At 55.7% G+C, this 13,535-nt stretch overlaps 1 protein-coding gene across 3 annotated transcripts in view; it reads left to right on the forward strand.

Moving 5' to 3' along the window:
• The window catches only part of PGBD5 (piggyBac transposable element derived 5), an 88,927-nt gene that overhangs the window by 51,228 nt on the left and 24,164 nt on the right, over window positions 1–13,535 (forward strand). For all 3 annotated transcript variants that reach the window (XR_014253054.1, XM_082423438.1, XM_082423439.1), the window contains exons 2-3: window positions 2,210–2,637; window positions 8,218–8,352. Coding sequence is in view for 2 of the 3 variants with exons in the window: in XM_082423438.1 (XP_082279564.1) it covers window positions 2,210–2,637; window positions 8,218–8,352 (563 nt within the window). In the remaining variant the exon portion in view is untranslated. The remainder of the gene's footprint in view (window positions 1–2,209; window positions 2,638–8,217; window positions 8,353–13,535) is intronic.

Below are 13,535 nucleotides of genomic sequence, written 5' to 3' on the forward strand. Positions count from 1 at the left end.
TGGGTGGTGGTGATGGGGCCTTGAAGGAGTGGCGTGGTGACACGATGGGGTGGGTGGGCGTGAGGCGGGAGGGGAGGGAGATGGTTGTGTGAGTTTATTAGCTGGACGCCAGGATAAGCCTGGGCAGGCGTCCCCTCTCCTCCCCCAGGGCCGCCCCCAGCCCCAGTTCCATGCTGCCTTTACGTTTTTGGCAGCGTGGGGTCTCCTCTCCCTCCAGAGTTGCTCCTGCTGTGCTCTGTGACCCTCCTTTGCCCACCTCAGAGGCGGAGGGTTGCTGTGTGGTCGTGAGGACCACACACCTGGCTTGAGTTGCGTGCTCGCCGTTGCAGACAGCCACGGCCCTTGTGGTCGGATGGGACACTCGGGAGGGCGGCAGGGGCACCGTTCACAGCTGCAGCAGGGTGACTGGACCTAGGCCCGGTGGGACGAAGGTCACCCCGCTCTAAGGCACTTAGAGGTGGGCGACCTTGGGCTGTGTCCTTGCGCTTCTGAGCTCCTGTTTCCTCACCTGCAGGCTGGGACGTTGCTTCACAGGTCGTGAGGATCACACGGGTTAATACCCAGAAAAGCTCTTGATACATGAATCAGAAGGGAGGGAGTCTTATCTCGGCTGGGGATCTGCCCACCTCCGGGGCCTGATTATTAAACAGATAAGAGGGTATCAGCTACTTCCCTGTTTTTTCATTAAGAGGTTGGCCAGGCCCGAGTTTGCTGTGTGAATTCATTTTGAAATGGTCTGAGAGGCAAAATGACTTTAAACGTAACTTTTGGAAGAGAAAATTTCATTCTGCTTACTCAGCATGACGTAGCCATTAAAATGCTGGTTTTCCTCCTTTTTGAAAGCTACCCCTGAATAATTTATGGCTTCACCCACCAGAGGCTGCAAGGTTTGCGGAAATAAAATGATTTCAGTCAGGGCGGCCGTGGAGCCGTCCTGCCGGCCTCATTGTCTGGTCAGCCAGGGCCGGTGCCCATGGCACCAGGACCGCCTGGAGACCTTCCAAGAAACGATGGGTGAAAGAGAATATGGTGGCCACTTTGCTCTCTGGGCCTTGGTTTCTTCTTCTGTAAAATGAGGGCAGTTAGAGCATTCTAAAGCCCTCAGCCCGCCGTCAATGGATTTCTCTGGATAATGTCTCAGTAAAGGTTACCCAGTTGTAGGTACCTCCGTAGGGCCAGGCACTGTGCTCGATGCATCCCCTGCATCCCCCGTTCATCCTGCCCCACGTGACAGCCTGGCAAAGCAGCTGTTACTGTGCCCATTTTATGAACGGGAGAGATGAAGAAATCTATCCAAGGCCGTGCAGTTAGCGAGCAGTAAATTTAGGGTTGCACCCCCCAGATCTGTCCATCTGCATTTAAGACCTGGGGTGCCTCATGTACACTGTCAGTCTTCATTTTGCTGTAGAAAAGTTGTTTTTCAGAGACTGCCTACATCAGTCGTAGAGGAAAGTTGGGGGTGGGCTGGGGGTGAGTTTAAGGTTCCAGAGAATGTGCACAGCTTTTATTAGAAGTCACTACAAGGATGCAGTAGAAGCAAAGCTTGTCTCCTTCAGGTCTCTACGTACTGTTAGCCTGGCTTACATGGAGTTGAAAGCCATGTCTCTTTAAGGATGTGTGTGTGTGTGTGTGTGTGTGTGTGTGTGTGTGTGTGTGTGTGTGTGTGTGTTTCAAAAGGCTGTCCTTGCATTTGTAAAAAACTGTGAGGTTTTCATTGCATTGGTGAAATTATCTAAACAAGCCCCTTCAGATTTATTTACTAATAAATGTAGAGTCACCACCTAGACAGTACCTAATAGATTGCCGTCTCACTTGAACGGAATCTTTCGGGCCCCGAGTGGTGAAAGCATTCTTATTCCCAAAGTCACCTTAACTTACAAGGAGGCGAGAGCCAGAGCCCCGTGCCGAGCTCCTCTGTTCAGAACTCGGTGTGTCTCTGGCGGGTGCCCTCCCCCCTCCTCCCCCGTCTGCCTTTCTCTTCCGATGGTGTTTCTGGTCTGCCAGATCTGTGAGGCAGGGCCGTGTGCGGGGCGCAGTGGGGAAGCAGGGCACGGGGAACGCGGGGCGGCGTGTCCTGTCGGGGGAGGACGGCTTCGGGGGGCGCGTTCGGGCCCCTCCCGGGAGGGAGTCGGGAGGGGAGGTGGCGCTCGGGCGGAGGCCTCGAGGGGACCCAGCGGCTGTAGCAGTGGCGCTTGGCCTGCCTGCCCAGGTCCCACCCGGAAGATGCCGCCCAGCGCCAGCGCCGTGGACTTCTTCCAGCTCTTCGTCCCTGACAACGTCCTCAAGAACATGGTGGTGCAGACCAACCTGTACGCCAAGAAGTTCCAGGAGCGGTTCGGGAGCGACGGGGCCTGGGTGGACGTGACGCTGCCGGAGATGAAGGCGTTCCTGGGCTACGTGATCTCCACCAGCACCTCCCACTGCGAGTCGGTGCTCAGCATCTGGAGCGGTGGCTTCTACAGCAACCGCAGCCTCGCCCTGGTCATGAGCCAGGCCCGCTTCGAGAAGATCCTCAAGTACTTCCACGTCGTGGCCTTCCGCTCCAGCCAGACCACGCACGGCCTCTACAAGGTCCAGCCCTTCCTGGACTCCCTGCAGAGTGGCTTCGACTCCGCCTTCAGGCCTTCCCAAACCCAGGTGAGGCCGCCGGCCAGGGCCGGGCCTTCAGGGGTGGCAGTGGGTCGGGGAAACGGTGGGTGGTGACCTTGGCATCCTCCCATCCTGCCTTGACCCCGAGGTCACTTCCGGGGTGTCCCTGCTCGTCCCCCAGGCCACCAGCCCGTCCATCCCCATCCAATCAGTGGGAGGTGATGGAGGAACAGCTCCAAACCCCATTCAGCGTTTTGCTCCGAGATGCAGTTTCCCTCCTCTTTTTCCCCCATCCTCCCTCTCCTTTTTTTTTTTTATAAATTTTATTTATTTATTTATTTATTTATTTATTTTTGGCTGTGTTGGGTCTTCGTTTCCGTGCGAGGGCTTTCTCTAGTTGCGGCGAGCGGGGGCCACTCTTCATCGCGGTGCGCGGGCCTCTCACTGTCGCAGCCTCTCTTGTTGCGGAGCACAGGCTCCAGACGCGCAGGCTCAGTAGTTGTGGCTCACGGGCCTAGTTGCTCTGCGGCATGTGGGATCTTCCCAGACCAGGGCTCAAACCCGTGTTCCCCGCTTTGGCGGGCGGATTCTCAACCACTGCGCCACCAGGGAAGCCCCTCCCTCTCCTTTAATTACACTTTCTTTCTGAACTGTGGTTTGCTCAGGGTAATGTTAATTTTCTCGTATCCTCCGAGCATGTGCTCATCTGCTGGTGGTGAAAGGAGGTGAGAGGCCTTCGGGGGGTGAAGGGAACGGGCCTGGTGTTGCAGCCGTCCTCAGGCTGTCGGAGTGGCTCAGGTGCTGGGGTCCCCGGGCCCGCGTGGAGAGCCGGCCGCCTTTGGACTGGAGGTGACAGAGCCCCGGCCCTGACTGTCACGGCCCCTCACCTTCCTCGCTTCCTGAATGGAGGCTGTGTTTGCTCTCAGCTCCCGAGCCCCAGCCTTCTGGTTGGCTGGGGCAATCGCATTTGGCTGTGGTGAGACAGTTTCAGAATCGTCCTCAAAGTTGCCCTGCTGGTCTGGAAACTGAGGAGGTGGCTCCTTCTAGAAATTTCTCTAAGGAAAACATCAGGAGGTTCACGGCCCACGTGAGCCCAGTTCCCTTTGATCTGTTCCATACGGAGACAAAATCTTACTTCTTTTATTTGTACATTTAAAGGCCCACCCACCCACCTACTTTTCCTTGTGCTTTTCCTTAAAGGCCTTTGTCACGGGCCTCAAGTTCTTTTCGCTGTTCTCTTTGAGATCCTCTCCTAATTCCCTGTCTCACCTGCTCCGCACAGCTGGAAAGCACCGGGTTTCCGTGGGGAAGGTAATGTCCTGTGTCAGGTCCGCGGTCCCTGCACGGTTCTCCTGTCTCTGCTCTGCTGTCCTGTGAATGTGCCGGTCCATGAGGGTCTCCAGGTGTCTGTGATATGCCTTCTGACTCCTGGGAGGTGTTCCCTCCTCTCTGCCTTTGCAGGTTTCCCATCTCCAGGACCCCGTGTGACTCCAGGCTTCCCGAATCCCCCGACTATTTACAGGGCAACGAATGCCGTTTTGTCTTGTCACTCACCTTCCTTCTTACCAGGAGGTGGGGTCTTTGGGGACACACGCCCTGCCTTATAACAGGCCCTGCAGGACCAAGTACAGGGCTGGGCTTGGTTTTTTTGTGTGTGTCACTGAATAATTGCTTGGTTGAAAATGAGCCAGACCAGAGACACATTGTCTGGGATACAAGGGGAAAAAACAATATTCTGGCCATCCTTGGCATCAAACATTTGAAGAGCTGCTGGAGAGGACTGTGAGCTCACTAAGACCAAGCATCTTCCCAGAGCCAACCAAGCAGTTCCATGGATGATTGATATTTAACAGCCTGAAGATAAGGCTGCCCAGGGTCCTTCCAGCCCCTAGACGAGCTGTACCCATGATGACACCCATGTTTATTGTGTGCCTGCCGTGTGCCGGCCCCGGGCGGCCTGATCCTTCTGGAACGGCAGCATCAGACACCTGAGACCTGCGTCCCGGGCGATCGCCATGCCTGTGTGTGTGTGTCCCCAGGGTCCGTTTAGCCGGTGGGCACACTGCAGCACCCACTAGCGAATTCTGAGCTATGTGGGCTCACCCCTTCCCAGCCCCAGACATGGGTGCCATGAGGGGGGCAGGTGTCTGGGGTGGCAGCTCTGCCCTCCTGCGTCGTACGGCTCAGGTGGGTACGAGGGGAGACCCTGGAGAGACGGTCACTGTATTCTTGCCGCCCACATCTTTTCTTTGCGTCCAGTTGATGAGACTGAGAAAAGAGGGGCTGACGTGAGATTTAGTCTGGGGAAGGGCTCTCGGCTCTCTGCTCACGTTGGGGTTTTTTTCCTCCCCCTCTTTGCTTTTTCTTTTTTAAATTTTACTTTGTATTTAATTTTTATTTTTACCTTTGTATTTGCAAACTTAGGTGCTCTCGTCGCTACCGTTTTCCATCCCGTGCTCTATATGTTGGTCAGGATCCCAGCAGGAAACAAATGCTGTGTTCCGGAAGGGCAGTTGCAGAGAACTGGAAGCTGGGACTGTGGACAGTCAGGGTTTAGGGGCATCACCAGGGTGGCGAACACCTGGGCTGGCAACAGCGGGAAGCCGCCGTGAGCCTGTGCCGAGGAGCGGAGCGGGGGCAGCGACAGCTGCAGCCCAACGGCGCGGGCAGGCAGGCAGGCAGGGCTCCCATCTCTTGTTCGTCCCTCCCTCGTGGCCACACAAGCCAGGCGCTGGGGGCAGGGCCCTGGGGCGTGCGGTTTATAAGAGGTTGGCCACCAGGACACAGCGCAGGGTAGGAAGGTGGAAAGGGGGGTCTGGGGAGCAAACGGTACCCGGTAGAGCCCACCCACCAGACAGGAACACGAGGCAGAGGGGAAGAGTCCCTGGGATTGGCTTTCCAGCGGGCTGGTGATCACCTGGAATTTCCGCTTCCTCCCGACTCTGGGCCCCACTGAGCCAGCTCTGCGTGAGGAGGGCCAGCCAAAGGAGGTGAGACCAGAAAGTGCAGCGTGGATTGGAGCAGGCTCGGGCCTTCCTGTGGGCTGGCGGTCCCGCCAACACGGGCCGTCGAGGCGCGGCTCTGGGCACACACGCGCACGCCCTCAGCCTCTCTGCCTCGCTGCCGCAGAGGCCGCCTCGTTCTTACACATAGAAACATCAGGGTCATATACGTCTTTGTTAAGTAAAATAAAGGAAACCCTCAAGGTTTCCCGGCTTTCCAGCTTCTTCTCTGAAATCTCTGTTGGCTCTGGAACATTCCATTCAAGGAGAAGGTGCGTTTTCAAGGTGCAGTCCTCCACCCCGAGGCCTCAGGGCTCCATTGACTGGTCTTCACTCTGCTTGTTGAGACCAGTGGGAACAGTCTCCGTTCCATCCCCCAGCAGACTTGGCTCCAGGCTCCGGGAAAGGCTCTGCATCGCCGCCATGCACACACCACACCTCGGCACACGGCACCCTCTGCCCTGCAGTCTCTGGAGCCTTTTTATTCCAGCAAATGTGACCCTTTGAGATGAGTTTACAGAGTCTCCAGACTCCACCAGTAACCCCAGCAGCAGGGTGCGCCCACGAACGGGTGTTTATGCACAGTTACTAAATGGGGAGACGCTGCATCTCCTCAAGCCCGGGGGCAGGTTAGTTAAAGGAGGATTGGGGGAGGGATTGCGGAAGTCAATACATGGCCGCCGTGTCTCCCCTACATAACCACTGCCCCCCCCAGCCTGAGCTCGTCACACCCGGGAGGGGCTCAGAACACACAGCTGGGTGACAGCAGTGCTGGCCGACGACAGCCTGGCAGAGGAGGGGGCAGTTTTCGGAGCTCTGGAGAGCGCCCTACCCCATGCTGCGCTCAGCTGTGACCCGTTCCACATGCCTGTAATGAGGGTGGAAAAGAGGAGAAGCCATGGAAGGCCAGGCGTTCCTGCTGGCTCTTTTGCGCTGGTGAAGCATGTGATTAAATAGAAACTTGAACGGGATTCTGTGATAAGTGCAGGTGGAGTTGGCCTTCTGGAGAGCAGAGAGAGGGCCGCATCTCCCTCACTCCCCACTCCACCCGCCCGCCCCTCCATGTGTGGGATGTGGCCATCCTGCTGCAGTGGTTCCAGATGGGCCTTGAAAGTTTGAAGAGCCGCACGGAGCCGGGCGCGAGGTCAGCTTCTCCAGCCTCCCCTTCGTGAGCTCAAGGCAGGGGAGGCCGGGCTTAATGACCCCCGCTTCCAACAACAGAACACCGAAGGGGCTGGTATGCACACCTAAGACCCAACACTGCAGGGCAGTTATTTCTTAAGTGGAATTCGAGGTAACAGTAATAGGAGAGTGGAAGGCCACTGTCCATGTCACACTTGGTCAGTGTTATCCCGTTCTGCCCTCATCAGGCCACATTCTGACATCACCTGGGAGCTCGCTGGGAATGCAGAAGCTCAGGCTCTGCCCCAAGCTTTCCGAAACAGAACCCACATTTCATAAGATTCCCAGGTGACTAGTTGTTCATTCAAGTTGAAAGGCCCTGATGGAGAGCGGGCATTGGCACACTTTTTCTGTCAGCGGCCAGGTATTAGACTTTGGGGGCCGTGTGGTCTGTGTTGGGACCTTGTAGCCCAAAAGCAGCCACTGACAGCACATCAGTGAGGGGCACGGCAGGTTCTGGGAAAACTTGATTTACAGCGGGCGGGGGGCCAGCCCTTGATCTGGAGTTTTGTGAAGAGTTCTTGGAATCATAGTATTTCTAGCATTCTTCATTTCAGTGAAGCACACACGTACGTACCAATCCGTAAGGAAGCTTGAAATTGGATTGGAAGGGAAGTGTAGCAGGTTCCTAAAATTTACCCAGGAGTCCCCCCAAAAGCTTTAGCTTGAAGGAACAAAACTTGGGGCACCCCTGGAACCTGTTTTCATGCCATTTCTTTTTACTTTATTGTCTTGTCATTGAAAAAGTCCTGTCACCGTGCCATCGAGAAGTGGAAATAGGTGAAGTAAGTTTAAAAATTGCCTGGGGAGTCCCACGTCAGAAAGGAGGTGATGACCCAGAGGAGAGCCAGAGGCTGGCTCGTGGCAATGAGGGAACTGGGTCATTTCAGGAAGAGTTTTTAAAAAGAGAATGTTTAGCCTGAGAGAAAGAAGGTCATGGGCCAGCATGAGAGCTGTCCGGAAAACCTAAAGAACCTAAAGAATCGTGTGAAGTTGGGTCAGTAGGTTTAGGTTAGATGTAGGTCACCTTTGCGTCAGTGAACGGTTGGAGCGTCCATCCGTGGAAAGGTCTTCCTTGAAACGAAGTGGGTGTCCCCACCGGGCATGTCCAGCTGGAAGTCAGGACCCCTGCTGGAGGTCCCTCTCCCAAGTGACAGTTTGGACTGAGGACCTTAGGCCAATAATAATAACTGTCATGATGATTTCCATTTACTAAATACCTGCTAAGTGCCAGTTTCTCATTTAATCCTCCCCCAAACACTGGTATAGACCAATGAGGAGACTCAGGGAGACTGAAGGAGACTCAGGATCAGAGAGGTAAAGTAACTTAGCCAAGGTCACACAGCTGGTCAAAGGCAGAGACTAGATTTGAGCCCAGACCTGAAGACCCCCCCTGAGCTCACGCTGCCTTCCATGAGAATCTCTGCTTTTTCTTTCCCGGCAGGTGCTACATGAACCCCTGATCGATGAGGACCCTGTGTTCATTGCCACGTGCACGGAGCGGGAGCTGCGGAAGAGGAAAAAGCGGAAATTCAGCCTCTGGGTCCGGCAGTGCTCTTCCACCGGCTTCATCATCCAGGTGAGCCCTGGGCTGGCCCTGGAGGCCGAGGGAGGATTTGGTAACCGGTGAACTTGCCCACTTACCCTTTTCCCTGCGCCTCACTAGATGCTGCAGCTTAGGCTGGGGTGCGCCGCTCTCTTCCTCGCTGGGGCACGGGGCTAGCTGGCGCTGTCCGCTGCACGTTCTTCCTGCCCGCTCCGGACCCCGGGGTTAAACAACAGCCGTAAACACCGATCAGGGCTCAGGCCCTTACAGTGTCAGCCAGAGGGTTCACCAGAATGGTGGGCACAGAGGTCGCTGCCATGGCTCTCGAGAGTGCGTCGTGACACCCCAGAAAGACCCCCCAGACCCCGCCAGGTCTCTGTCCTAAGGACACCTTCTTCAGAGGCCTGCAACGGCATCAGGAGCTCGGCCCTCTGAGCCAGCCTTGCCGCCCGCTCCCTGGCTGTGCCCTGAAGAGGTGGCCGGGCTCTGCTGCGGGAACAGTGTCAGACGCGGAGCTGCCGGAGCGGCAGGGTGCGGAGTGCGCGGAAGGAAGAGGGGGGGCTGGCAAAGCGGACCCCGGCTGGGCTGGTTCCTGCCGCTCAGGCCACTCAGCGGCCCCCGCTGCCCTGCCCAGCTGCAGCCCCAGGCCCAAGGCGCAGGGGGTTCGCACACCTCCTCCCGCCCCCGAGCCAGGGAAGCATTCGTAGGAAGGTTCAGCTGAGCATCTCCGCGCCGCATGTGCTCGAGCCCCGGCAAGGAAGGTGCGTGTGCCCCAAGCAGCAGCCCGCCCTGCCCCGCAGGCCGGGGGGCTTCAGGTTGGGCTGGGCCCGGGCTCTCCAGCTGGGCTCATGCACAGGCTTCAGGCTGTTGCTAGACAGACCCACCCCAGAGCGGGAAACACTCTGGACGTACAGCCTCGGCCCTCCCTCCCCACACAACCCCTGCCATCGCTGTAGTACCTTTTGCAGTGACACTGCCCTGGGGACAGGGGAGTCCGTTTCACTGTATATAGATGACATTCAGTCATTCTTTGAATAAATACTTACTGCTGCGTGCTGTGGCCTGCAGCATCGGGCCAGGCACCGGGGTGTGCAGTCATGGCGCTGCCTTCCCAGGGGTCTGCCTGTGCGGCTTTTGAAGGAATGTTCGCATGTGGGTTCTGTGTGCATCTGGCACCCCTTCCTTTTTACTGTAAACTTGACGAGTAGCGAGGAGTCACGACCATTACCTGCAAAGCCCCTCTCTCTTTCTCTCTCTCTCTCTCTCTCTCTGTCTGTGTCTCTCTGTGCAGGTTCCTCCTAGTTTCTATGAAACCTATAAAATCCCCATCTGTCAGATAAAAGGTTCAGATTGGTACCTTGAAGGTTCCTTTTATTTCTAAAACTCTCTGATCCTAGGAAGCTTTGTGCAGCTTGAGGGTTTGAATTGAGAAGTTAGGATTGAAGCTGGCAGCCCCCGGTCCCAAGCAGTCTGGCCTCCGCCGAGGCCGGGGCGACTGGAAGCCCCGTGCACGCAGGTGCTGAAGGGGTACCTACCCTTGGCTGCAGGCTGTCCCGTGGCAGATGGAGCGAGGACTTCCGTGGCCTCCCCAGTTCGTTGGTCGAGATGGAGGTGTTTGTGGTGGCAGCAAAGCAGGGAGGGACACCTCCGTCTGAGAAGAACCCACGCGGCCTGGGGACGGTTGTCTCTTTAGCATCCTGGCCCTTGTCTTGGTCCCCCAGACCCTCATCCTGGTTAGGCAGCGGCCCAGGCAGATGCAGCCGTGGGGCGAGGGGCAGGAGGAGCCTCCCATCCCCCGAGCTTTCACACCTGCATCTCCTCTGCTCTCACACCAGCCGCGAGGTACAAGGGGCAGTGGTACGCACACCCGCTTCCCAGATGAGGTGGGTCAGTGCTGCTAATGTTCCGGGACCCCCTCCTCAGTCCTGAGGACCAGCTACAAGCCCAGCTCTGCTACTTCCTGTGTGAACTAAGCCGGCTCCCAAACTGTCCTGGATCTTAGCGTCCTTACCTGTAGAGTGAAAGGATGGGGGGGCCTTAATCAGTGAGGCCCCTTCTACTGCAAGGTTCTGTGACTCTTCTCTTTTTTAACGTCACCTGTGGGATGGTGTACACAAGCCCATTTTCTTCATTTTAGTTTGTCGAATAAATTCTTCTCCTAAATAACTTTCCACTGGAGAATCCCGGTTGCTGAGCCTAAAGAGGCTGTGGCCATCCTGCTGCCCAGGTGGCCCTTCGCCCCCTGCTGTCCTCCCGCTGGCAGCAGGTCTGAGGCTGGCCGATGGGAGGCCGGCAGACGTGGCACGTGAAGGGGTCGGAAAGGGCGTGTGCAAGGTTCTCCTCTGGCCTCTCCGCCCTGACCATGGGCAGATGTCCCGGCTGGATCGCTGAGTCCTGAAACCATGAACTCATAAAAGTGATCGCGGGCCACGGAGGCTTTGCTGTCGTGTGTGACATGGTAATAGAATTGCCCCGGGGCCTGCCAGTGAGGGTCTGCAAAGCTGACCAGGTAACCTTCTTCCCGTTACCCTGTCATGGACACAGCTGATACCCGGAAGGGACAGTGGATTCCAGGAGAGACCCAAGGCCTGGCTTCGGCTTTATAGTGTCATTCGGCCAGGACTGTAAGGTTTGGTGACTGGACTGCATGCTTCTGAGGTAGGGCCTCATGGGGGATTAGCTCCGCTCGGAAGATTCTAGATCAAGGCTTAAGTGAGGAAAAAAACATTCCAGACTGGGTGGTGGTTTCCCAAGTGGTCCCAGTAAAGGTCATTGTGAGAGCTGACCAGGAGCTCCAAGCCTCAGAAGCGGTGAGTGCTTCCCCTCAGGGCACCTGAGCGAGGAGGGAAAGCCCACAGTTTGACAGACAATGCTGCTAACGGGCAAAGTGTCCAGAGGAACCCCGGTATTTTCAGTACTTTTATAGGTTCACTACTCTTGAATGCATCTGAAGGGGAATCTCAGAATCAGATGAACGTGGTTAAGAGTCCTGGGTGATCTAACCCGTGAGGGGACGGTAGGGAGGTGTGTGGGAGAAGAGGTGAACTGTGTCGCCCTGAATATTAAGGAGTTGATGTGTTTCACTTCTGGGAGTGCAAGAGGGAGGGAGTAAAATGTTTCCAGGAGAGAGAAGCCATCAGAGGAGGTGCGGTCACTGCAGAGAGAGTCACACCCGCGTGGAGACGCTGTCCCGCGTGATGACGTGGCACTGCCTCGTCTGTCCTCGGCCCTCTCCTCCAGCCCTCCTTCCAGAATCTCGTATGAGAGGCCTGGATCGTGGTGGGGCCGGTCCCCCACTTGGCGTTTGTAGAGCTGCCCTGCAGGCCTACTCACCACAAAAGCCCTCGGATCCAAGGTGTCTACCTTGGGGTCTCCCCCTGCACCGAACGCTGAACACCGAGTCAGCGTGTGATGATGCCAGCCTGCAGTGCTCAGGGCCGGGGAGCAACCAGATGAGGCCACCCACGCTGCCCTGGGAAGGAGACTGCTGCCTGTAGGACTGGGGCCACGAGGTGATCTGGCAAGCTGTCACACGAGGAGCGGTGAGGGATGAAATTTGTATCGTGTCTTGTGGGCCTATCCTGAAGGAGCGTATCTTTTTTTTTTTTATTGTGGTGAAATGTACGTAACGTGAAATTTACCTTTAAGTGGCGTTAAATACATCACAGTGTTGTGCAACCATCATCACTATCCATTTCCAGAACTTTTTCATCATCCCAAACAGCTGAGAGCATCTCTCTTAGCTGCGGGGTGATACACGATCACACAGAAAGAGTGAATTCCCCCCAAGCAAACGCATCCTCCGGATACACCATGGATGCTTCTGGAGCTTGGAGGCGGGGTCACCTGGCACCCTGGTCTGGTTGCATGTTCAGCTCTGGTCACACTCCCCCTGGTCAGGCTGCTCTACCTGCTGTGCCTTTGGGACTCCTAGTTACGGGCAGGTGAGTGGCCGGGATGGTGTATGTGCTAGGCTCTTGGTCCCAGCGCGGGCCATCTGCGTTCCGTGCCGGAGAGGTGCTTGCAATCACGTGTAGTGTTCTCGGGCAGTCTGTGGTCAGATGGCTCTGGTGGGGGCAGTGGGGAAGGGGGCAGTTGCAGGGTGCCCATGAGTGCCCACTCTGCTTCACCTCTTTTCTGACCCGGACTTTCTGGCTTTACCCTCTGACGTTAGCAGGGCTCGGAGGGTGTGATGGGTGATTTCATGCCAATTTGGCTGGGCCACAGTACCCAGATATTTGGTCAAACACTATTCTGGATGTCCCAGTGGAGGTATTTTTAGATGACATTAACATTTAGATCAGTGGAGTTGGAGTAAAGCAGATTGCCCTCCCTCGGGTGGGTGGGCCTCATCCAATCAGTTGAAGGCCTAAATAGAAAAAGCCTGACCTCACTGAAAGGAGAGGCAGTTCTGCCAGCAGACGGCCTTTGGATATGAACTGCAGCTCTACCCTGGGTCTCCAGCCTGCCAGGCCGTCCTGCAGATTTTGGACTTAATGAACCTCCGTAATCATGCAATCAATTTCTTGAAATAAATATCTCTATCTCTTGCTCGATGGATAAATGGATAGAACTCTCTCTGTATCTCTGTCTCCATCCCGTTGGTTCCACTGTAGAGGGATTTCCGCTACCACCTAACTCACACAGCCTGTTTGTGTCTGAGGCTCCCTGGGTTCCTAGAGGGCAGGGACCAGGGATTCTTCAGCCTTCCCTCTCTAGAGCCTAAGGGGCTTGCCAGCTTTTTTTTTTTTTCTTCTGAAGTCAGAGACATCCCTATTATCAAGGAGTTTACAAAATAGATGGGAAAACAAAGCGTCTACAAAGGAAAACCTAAGTGCAGGTTGTTTTCTAACCACACTTTATGGGATTAGCGTTGCGCGCAGCACTGAAGACCCAGAAGTGAATGGAGCCCTCATGGCCTCTCTCACAGGAGAGATGGAAGTATGAAAAGTATTCATGAGTAATAGATACAATGGAATACTACTCAGCCATAAAAAAGAGTGAAATAATGCCCTCTGCAGCAACATGGATGGACCTAGAGATGATCATACTAAACAAAGCAAGTCAGACAGAGAAAGACAAATACCCTATAACATCACTTCTATGTGGGATCTAAAGTATGACACAACTGACCTTATCTACGAAACAGAAACAGACTCACAGACATAGGGAACAGACTTGTGGTTGCCAAGGGGGAGGAGGATGGGGGAGGGATG

Source organism: Balaenoptera physalus (assembly GCF_965194825.1).
Source record: "Balaenoptera physalus genome assembly, chromosome: 14".
In the NCBI taxonomy this organism is placed as follows: domain Eukaryota; kingdom Metazoa; phylum Chordata; class Mammalia; order Artiodactyla; family Balaenopteridae; genus Balaenoptera; species Balaenoptera physalus.